The sequence below is a fragment of the Theropithecus gelada genome, chromosome 4 (assembly GCF_003255815.1).
Source record: "Theropithecus gelada isolate Dixy chromosome 4, Tgel_1.0, whole genome shotgun sequence".
In the NCBI taxonomy this organism is placed as follows: domain Eukaryota; kingdom Metazoa; phylum Chordata; class Mammalia; order Primates; family Cercopithecidae; genus Theropithecus; species Theropithecus gelada.
The window spans coordinates 41,362,799-41,372,739 of record NC_037671.1 but is presented as its reverse complement, the minus strand read 5'-3'; the positions used below and the strand labels follow the sequence as shown (position 1 = coordinate 41,372,739).

The following is a 9,941-nucleotide window of genomic DNA, read 5'->3' as shown; positions in this document are numbered from 1 at the left end:
GCTTGGCTACTTTATTTTTAAAACTGCATTTACTTTTTTTACAGTTCTATGGTTTTGACATTGAATCAATATCAGGAAAATACCAGAGGCCACTGCTTCAATTTGCATTTCATAATGTGTTTTCTACTGTTTGAAAGTACACTAGACTGTGGCAGAGTTTTCTCTGGGGTATTTTCTGTAAAGCTTACCTGGGCTATTGCTTGGTTGCCTGGCTTTGTTTGTCAACAGCATCTCTGATCAAGGTGGCAGAAGGAGGAGAGGGAAACAAGGCAACCTGAAACATTCCCTCCTTCAGAATAGACAGAAGGAATGAAGTTCGTGCGTTTAGCTGCGGGCAGGCACAAGGATTCTAGATGAGAAGACACTTCTTCACTGTCCTGAAGCCGCATGAGCATTCGGTATAGGACCCCATCTGTTTTGTTAAATTGACAATTTCCTTTAGCAGGAAATCAAGGTTCAAACTGAGTTTTAGACTAGCTACGGAATAAGAAATAGCTTCACTTTTTAAAGACTTTGCTTTTTAAGACATTCAGCATGTAACCTAATTTCATTTGATAGGGTTTGTTTTTCCCTTCTCCATTTGCTACCTAGAAATGTGTTTCATTATCTCCTGCAGAATTGGGGTTGGGAGGGAGAGCTGGAGAGTCTAAGTTCTCTGGGCTTCAAAAGCAGTAAAAATTAAAATAAAACAACATAAAATAAAATTAAAATACATCACAAGAATGGCCATCCCAGTGGATTTTCTGTCTTAAACACTTCATACTGAACAGCTGTACTACTAAGGAGTACTGGCTGGATCTCTTCAGTTTCCATTTCGGAAGCAGAAAGAGAATACCAAACTCAAAAGAACAAAAGATAACACGTTAGCACAAACATAGACATGGCTAGATTTTATTCAAGGGAAACTGGTACCTACTTGAGGGAAAAGTTTTCAACTACTAGGCTCTTTTTAGGATGTCACATATCAACACTTTCAAAATTTTTAAAATGCAGAGCTTCCAAAGTATTCTAACATCCAGACAGGGTTTTATCTTTGAAAAGTAATTAAAATGAAATATGATTTCCCAGAATAAAAAACATTCGTTTAGAGTGATCTTTTTGAATATTGATATGTGAGGAAAACACACACACACTAGCAATTTGAGAACATCAACTTTTTAATTTAGAAAGAGTAATTATTGGGGAGAAAAGACACACACATCACTGAGTCCCTCAATAGCACAGGCTGCCTATGTGGCTTCTGGTGCCCTCAGCAGATGGAAATGAACTTACTTGATGTCACACAAAAGGGCCACTCCTCTCAGGATCCAGTGATCCGGGGACAACACTGTTCGCAAATATACCACAGTGATGAAGGTCAAATCAGTTCGCCTGGGTTTCTTGTAAACAGGACACACATACAGCTTGGGGTCCTTGGGTGCCGTGGAGTTAATGGCAAAGACGTGGAGCACGGGTAACTGCGCGAAGAGTACCTTGGGGGTGGATTCCGTGAGCTTCCCATTCCGTCTGTCCCAGGCTGCTCCATCCATGTAGAGCCCATAAATATACACACCTTCCTGGAAGAGTCAAGCATAAGGTAATAGGATTTATTTTTTAAACTAGGTGCTGCAAAATTAGTGTCATAAAGGCTGTCAGTTTGGAAATAAAACACACACCAGTCTTAAAACACTACCAGAGGGAGGAAGGCACCACCAGGCACATTGCATTCATGAAATACTAAGCCCAGTTTTCTCCTGCAGCCTTTGTTGAGGCTATGAGTGCTGTAGAAATGTTCGTGTTTGTTATTAGTTATTTAAGTGTGGGGGTGGCCTCCCTGAGGAACAGGTTAAGCCGGTAGCACCAGATCACCTCTACAGGGAGGTGAAAGTCTCTGAGAGGTCTGGTTTGAGTTGGTGGAAGGCAGGAGCATGGAACAGGATCTGGAGCTGCTGTCATGTAGGATCTCAGCCTGCCACTGGCCAAGCCAACCTGTGTCTCAACTTCATCTCAGCCACAGGATGAAGTGAGGTTTCCATAGCCAGGCCCAGCTAGTGGGAGAGTCAGAGCGCCCCCAGAGGTCAGGCATGGTAGAGCCAGGGGAAGCATGGCAGGGGCAGTGTCTGGCCACCCTCCCCAGTGTCTCTCCCATACAATAGGCCCTGCCCTGGAGGTCCTCATCATTAAATCAGGGAGATAAGATGCATAGGTGCAGAAAATTTTTTTTAAGATGAGTTGAATAGCAGCCCACACTTGTTACTGGGAGTGCCCGGAGAACTGCTTTGGGGGTGACGGCAGTGACTTCTGAGGCAAAGTCCCTGTGGCCGGAGTGCTCAGGGGCCTCTGTAGAGGGAACGGCCTTGATAGGCCTTGATGGCCTTGCAGCAGGGGGCTGTGTTTGGAAAGACAAAGGCGAGAGCACAGGCAACACAGGCAGGAGTAACACTACAAACAAAGGCAGGGCGGGCGGGAAGAGCCCCAGTATTTCCTTTACCAGAGGGCTCAATGGTTGTAAAAGAAGTTAGGGCTTGACCGTGGAAGGATCTGGGTGCTAAGCTGAAGAGTTTAAACTGGATCCTGTAGGCAGTGGGGAGCCACAGAACATGTATTCACTAAAAAAAGAAAGGGTGAAGGAGAATCACAGGGGAGGCTCCAACAATCATGCCAGCTCACCAAAGAGATAAATGTAGAGGATGGTGACCATTTTTCCATCTCCAGTGAGGATCAGATCAGGGGAAGTAAATGCCGATTAGAATAAAAGACAGTAAGATTCGTTGCAGAGTGTTTTCTGGAATCCCCCCCGCATGGACTCACCGTGTGAGGACCATATTTTTTGAACCAAAAACGGAGGCACATGGTTTGACAGTAAAACCATGGGCAGTCCCAGAAAATCAGGACATACGGTTACCATCATTAACTCCGTGGGTGACAATGAACTACATGAATAATGGGACCACTTAAAAGCCATCATATGGTAAATTGTATCCCTCTCCAGGGTGCTTTCAGCCTCAGAACTTTAAAAAGTCAGTGAGAAGGTGTGGTAGATAGAATAGTGTCACCCAAAACTTCATGTTCACCCAGAACCTTGGAATGTAATATTTGGAAATAGGGACTTTGCACACATTGTTTGGATAAGGACATACTGAATTAAGGTAGGTTCTAAATCCAATGTGACTGGTAACTTTATAAGAGGAGAGGACACAGAGATATACATACCTATGCAGATGAATGTGAGAAAGGAGGCGGAGATTGTAATGATGAAGGAAAGCCAAAGATCCTCAGTAACCACCAGAGGCTAAGAGAGAGGCTGAGAACAAGACTTTCCCTCGGGGCCTCCAGTAGAAACCAACCCTACCCTGATTTGACTTCTGGCCTCCTAAGCAGTGAGAGAATAGATCTCTGTTGTTTTTAGCCACCCACTGTAATGATACTTTGTTATGACAGCCTTTGGAAAGGAACACAGATTTTGATTCCAGGAAGCAGGATGCTGCGGTAACAAATGCCTACAGATGTGGAAGGAATTCTGGAATTGCACAATGGGGAGAGGCTGGAGGAATTTTGAAACTGCCTAGAAGAGATTGTTGGTGGGAACCTGGAGGTTAAGGTGCTTCTAGTGAGGCCTCAGACAGGAATGAGGAAGATAATACTGGAAACTGAAGGAAAGGCAGCCCTCGTTATAAGGTGGCAGGGAACTTGGCTAGAACTTGCAAATCATCTGGTCCAGCCCCCTTACTGGACAAATGAGGGAATGAAAATCAGAGAAAGGGAAAGGGAGACTGATTTATTGAGATTCTACGTGGGGTCCAGCACTGCACCTAAATGATCACATTTAAATCTTCACAACTACCTTTTTAAAAAATTTATTTATCTATTTATTTATTTGAGACGGAGTCTCATCCTGTCACCCAGGCTGGAGTGCAGTGGCGGGATCTTGGTTCACTGCAACCTCTGCCTCCTGTGTTCAAGCGATCCTCCCACCTCAGCCTCCCAAGTAGTTGGGATTACAGGTGCCCAACACCACCCCAGGCTAAGTTTTGTATTTTTAGTAGAGACGGGTTTCACCATGTTGGCCAGGCTGATCTCGAACTCCTGACCTCAAGTGATTCTCCTGCCTCTGCCTCCCAAAGTGCTGGGATTATAAGCGTGAGCCACCATGCCTGGCCACAGCTACCTTTAATAAGGTTGAATTATCATGCTCATTTTGCAGATGAAGATGTGAAGACTCAAAAAAGTTAAAGAATTTGCCCACATTCATTGAGCAGATCAGCGTCCAGGCAGTGGGGGCTCTTCCCCCAGCCATGTTCCTTTCCACTCGAAGCTCGAAGGGGACACCCTGGAACTGGCCCCCGGCTCCAGCCTGCTAGTCCTCTTCATCTCTGCTGCATATAGTAGAATCTGTGAGTGGCCCATAGCAGTAGCTGGAGATGTGTAGAAAAGCCTTATTTATTTATTTATTGAGACAGGGTCTCACTCTGTCACCCAGGCTGGAGTCTGGTGGTGCGATCACTGCTTACTGCAGCCTCGACCTCCGGGGCTCAAGCAATCCTCCCACCTCAGCCTCCCAAGTAGCTGGGACTACAGATGTGTGCCACCACGACTGGCTATTTTTTGTTTGTTTGTTTGTTTTTGGTAGAGACAGGGTCTCCGTGTGTTGCCTAGGCTGGTCTTGAACTCCTGGACTGAAGCTATCCTCCTGCCTCAGCCTCCCAAGGTGCTAGGATTATAGGCATGAGCCACCGCACCTAGCCAAAAAGCCTTTTTAGCAAACACAAGTATAACTTCTAATTTTGTAGAAATGTAGTCTGCGGAGTTCTAAGAGCTCATTAGACCTTGTCATTCATTAACCTTCCACTCTGGCAGATAGGGGAGGTCTTCTGGTTATGACAGAGGGAACTCTTGCTGCAAAGCAAATGGACCTAACCAAGGCACTCATAGCTCAGTTTTAAGCAGAACTTGAAATTTCAGCTCTGTCTCCAGAACGGTCCTTGCTATTGCCCAGAGATGCCTACCCCAGGGGGTGACGTGATCTCCTCCTTGGTCTGTCTCAGAACTTCATTGTGGATGGTCACAGAGTCCAGTGCCCAGCCTTTGTGGGCACGGGTCACTTCTTGCCTCATTGCTGTGAGGAAGCCTTAAAGAAAAAAAGAAGAGATGTTGACTTCTTGTTGCAATCCATTTTAAAAACAAGAAGGAAGCAATGTTAAGTGTTACTTGCTTATCAATCTCCAAACTACACATCCCACTCAAAAGGAGTTGAGGCCAAACCCCAGGGGAGACATTTCTCTCAGTGTTTCATTTCTGTGGGGACCGGCAATGAGCTAAATCTCGCCTGCTGACAGCAGGAAAGCAGTACCGTTTATACTTCAAACTGGCCCTTGGTTTGAAACTCTCCTGAGATTTCAGCTGCTCAAGTCTTAAAGGCTTGTAATCCAATTCTAGCTCACAGTCTCTATTTGAAAATATAATATCGAGGAATAAGATCGGAATGGTGAAATATTCTGAGAATAGCATTCCAATTAGACTTAAATCAAACCATTACTAAGCGTCTATTTGCTATAATGGAACAATTTCATTTAGTCTAGGGAAATAAGGCGTAATGCCAAAATAGAAAACCTGACTTTCAATTTGACCAAACAAAGCAATCACCCTGGAAAGGAAAGCTACATGTTTTAATGTACATAATACAGTGATTTTAAGACAATATGCGGTTCTGCACATTGTGGCTTTTCTTTAAAGTTAGTATTTGCAAACCATGCCATTCAATTCAATAAGATAAGCCTTTCTTGGAGAGTAACAATCAATGTTAGAAAAAAATACCCTAAACTTCAAACTGGACTTCAAAACCTTAAGAAAACACATTTATGGTCTACATATTTTATTTTGGCCTCCACGTAAATATTAAAAATCATAAAGCTCTCCAATGAGTAAAATTTTATAATGTGTGTGTTCCTGCTACTCCTAGATTAGTTAACTCTGAGAACAAAACCAGCACATACCAATGTATGCACAAAACAACACAAAAATGATAACATTTTATCGGGTTTGACTGGGAGTTGGGGGAGGGGAGAGTTGCAAGGCATAATTATAAGCATTGAGTTGAGATCCCTTGGAGTTGGAAGGGAAGAACAGGTCCTAGCCTGGCTTTACTGAGAGTCAAGTTCTCCCCATTATCAAATGAGACACTTGGAGAGGCACTCATATGGTCATGCTTTCATTCATCTGTCAATCTTGCTGAAGTGGCCACCATGTACCAAGCCCTGTACTATGTGGGATGACCACAAAGATGAAGAGGCCATCCATGGGACCCACATTCAAGGAGTTCAGTCCAGAGGGAGTGTGGGGGAGGCTGGACATTGACACAACGTTGTCATTATGAACAAAGGTGTGAACAAAGTTAACTACTCAGGAAGACAACTCAGGGAAAGCGTCATTGAGAAGATGAAGTGGAAGGTGACTCTTGAGAGCTACATAGGAGTTTGCCAGATGGGGCAATCCCAGGTAAAGGAACAGCACACGCACACACACGGATGGCGGAGAGAGTGTGGAGTCAGTGACCGCAGATAAGTTTAGAACGAAGATGGAGGAGTGATTTTTCAAGGTCAGAGTTTGGATTTAAGTCTGTGGATGGAGAGAAGCCACTGAAAATTTAAATAATAACTCAAATGCAAATGCTTTATTTTCATCTTGAAAAGTTTACTCAGAGTGCCCACTAAAATAGGATTTGGTGTGGTAAAGAAGGGCCCTTGCATTAACCCAAAAGAAGAGTTGACCAGCCGACCAAAGCAGCTGAGTGAAGGACTTTCATAGATTCTTATACAGCTACTGTTTCATGAAACCGAGAGTGCCTAGTAGGAGAGACCGGTTTTATGATACAAAATGTTAAGTATAGGAGGCAGGAAATATAGTGCAAGTTTGCCTGGCAGCAATTGCTGGTCAATGCCTGTGCTCTATGTGGAGTCACTTGAGGGGATTTGATCAGCATGCAATTATGTTGACTTCCTTTTTTTATTATTTTAGAGACAGGGTCTTGCTAGGTTACTCAGGTTGGTCTCAAACTCTTGGGGTCAAGTGATCCTCCCACCTCAGCCTCTGGAGTAGCTGGGATTACAGATGTGAGTCACTGTGCCAGGCAACTTCCATTTTAAACATCAAGGCTCCCATACTTTAGCGGTAAAACATTTGGTGTGTTTTCCAGTCAATGGTATATATGACTAAAATAATAAAATCCAATTCTCCATTCTAAGGCACTCCATGAAAATGTCATTTTCACCACTGAACATTCAGTGTGCACCCATGTATTAGACACTATATCCTAGTAGGGTTATGTGGCCTTGGAATTAAATCAACCCTATTTTATGATATTTTAAGATTCATTACTATTCTATAAATCTACAAGGTCATAATGTACAAGGCATGAATCCTGGTCTTTTTTTTTTTTTTTTTTTTTGAGACGGAGTCTTGCTCTGCCGCCCAGGCTGGAGTGCAGTGGCCGGATCTCAGCTCACTGCAAGCTCCGCCTCCTGGGTTCACGCCATTCTCCTGCCTCAGCCTCCCGAGTAGCTGGGACTACAGGCGCCCGCCACCGCGCCCGGCTAGTTTTTTGTAGTTTTTTAGTAGAGACGGGGTTTCACCGTTTCAGCCAGGATGGTCTCGATCTCCTGACCTCGTGATCCGCCCGTCTCAGCCTCCCAAAGTGCTGGGATTACAGGCTTGAGCCACCGCGCCCGGCCTGAATCCTGGTCTTAACCATCCATTTGCACAAGTTGCATAATTAAATTTTTCTATAACATTTAAAGTTCCAGCTAAACTGCAAATTTGACCTCACTCCTTGTGGCACTCAAGATAATGTTATAGGTGCCAGAGGAGGATAGAACTGGATTCTCACTTATTTAGCACATCTGCTTCAAAGACTTCAGCCATCATCAGAGCTCTGAAAAACTCTAGTGCAAATAAAGAGAGGCCATTTCTTGTCTTCTCCCTAATGAGGAGAGATGCTCTCTCATGGGAATCATGTTGGCCAAGCGACTTCAGCCATAAGCCTCCTAATGCTTAGGAATGCCAGGAGGCGGACTCTAGAACACACTTATGTTACCTTGTACTATTAAGAAAGGAAAATGTTAAATATATTTGCAGCCTGAGAGTGCAGGATAGGAAACGTTAATGGGCCATTCCCATGTTCAGAGAACGTAGAGAAGATACATATCCTTTCAAGTCTTGATCGTTTTGTTTCTGCTTCCTAAAGAAAGCATGATCCTTGTGGCACTCAAAGGGTAGCAAATCCAATGAACTGTTCATTACTGAATTTAAAAAATGAATGGCCATCTTTCTTGTAGACTGATAACAAGTCTAATGGAATGAAAAACTGGTTTTTTGAAGCCTGTATAATTTTTAAAGACTATTGATATATTTTTCTTTACAAGAGCTTGAAAGCAGTACTTTTGTTTTGGCACAATTTAGTTTTTGTTGTTGTTGTTTGTTTGTTTTTTAGACGGAGTCTCGCTCTGTCGCCCAGGCTGGAGTGCAGTGGCGCGATCTCTGCTCACTACAGGCTCTGCCTCCCGGGTTCACGCCATTCTCCTGCCTCAGCCTCCCGAGTAGCTGGGACTACAGGCGCCCACCACCTCACCCGACTAATTTTTTGTATTTTTAGTAGAGACGGGTTTCACTATGTTAGCCAGGATGGTCTCGATCTCCTGACCTCGTGATCCACCTGCCTCAGCCTCCCAAAGTGCTGGGATTACAGGCATGAGCCACTGCACCTGGCCGGCACAATTGGGTTTTAATAATTCCTAAACCAAATTTCAATCATCAGTGGTAGAAAAATGATTCTTATGTTCGTATGTTTAACTCCAAAGGGAGAATCAAAAAGTTGGGGAAAATCTTCAACAATAGTAACCTTCTATTCTTCATGAGATTAAACAGGTGATTTGATTATTTAAACATCTGAGTTACATGTGGTCTGAATCAGACGCTTTAAAAAAAAATTCTTCCCCCTCAAACCCATAAAGCATAATGAATTCTTCACACACTTGTCAAGCTTGTTCTTTTGAAAAAACTCACAAGTTTGAAACATGTATCTAAAATACAATTTATAAAATGCTTAATCTGCTGATTCCGGAGCCCACAGTGCAGGGTGGGGTGGGGGTAGGCAGCTGCCCGCTACATCAGCAGAGCAAGACTGCAGGGGTGTGGCCCTCCCTCCCAGGCCCTTCTGTTCAGACACCCAAGAGGAACATGTGCACCCCTGGGATCACACAACCAGAAAACAAGACCCCAGAGGTTTCTTGAGCCTCTGCTTACCAGAGAAGCTGAGTGCAGCCCTGTCAGCGCATCCCTGAGTAGGGCACCCCCAGATGGGACAAAGTAAGGTATGGCTCGGCTGGGCAGGGCAGGGCAGGGCTGGGCAGGCAGGAGGCTCTGGAAGGGGAGGATGGTAGCAGACAGGGTGTTGCCTCCTGCCTGCAGTTGGGGAGCACCCTGACTGAGTGGGCTGAGAAGGGTTGGTCACCAAGCCTGGACCACCCAGCTCCTTTGGTTATAGGCTGGTATCAGAGTAGTGGCTCATGGGAAGCAGTTAGCTGGAAAGTCTGAGGCTTGGTCCATGGAGTCAGGGAGGAGCTGGGGGAAGAGGACAGTACCGTAAAGGCAGATAAAAAGGTAGCAGCCTCAGGTTTCTGCATCCCCCTGGGGTTTGCCAACCCAAAGCCTGCCGCTTACTTTAAAAAGAGAAGAGTGGCCGGGCGCGGTGGCTCAAGCCTGTAATCCCAGCACTTTGGGAGGCCGAGGCGGGCGGATCACGAGGTCAGGAGATCGAGACCATCCTGGCTAACATGGTGAAACCCCGTCTCTACTAAAAATACAAAAAAAACTAGCCGGGCGTGATGGCGGGCGCCTGTAGTCCCAGCTACTCGGAGGCTGAGGCAGGAGAATGGCCTTAACCTGGGAGGCGGAGCTTGCAGTGAGCC

The 9,941-nt window shown here is 45.0% G+C and overlaps 1 protein-coding gene across 2 annotated transcripts in view; it reads right to left on the bottom strand.

Moving 5' to 3' along the window:
• Positions 1 to 869: 869 nt before the first annotated feature.
• Positions 870 to 9,941, bottom strand: part of DNAH8 (dynein axonemal heavy chain 8) — a 322,639-nt gene continuing 313,567 nt past the window's right edge. For both annotated transcript variants that reach the window (XM_025382614.1, XM_025382615.1), the window contains 2 exons: positions 4,986 to 5,107; positions 870 to 1,556 (listed from right to left, as the gene is read on the bottom strand). In XM_025382614.1, coding sequence (XP_025238399.1) covers positions 1,269 to 1,556; positions 4,986 to 5,107 — 410 coding nt within the window. In that variant the 3' untranslated portion in view covers positions 870 to 1,268. The remainder of the gene's footprint in view (positions 1,557 to 4,985; positions 5,108 to 9,941) is intronic.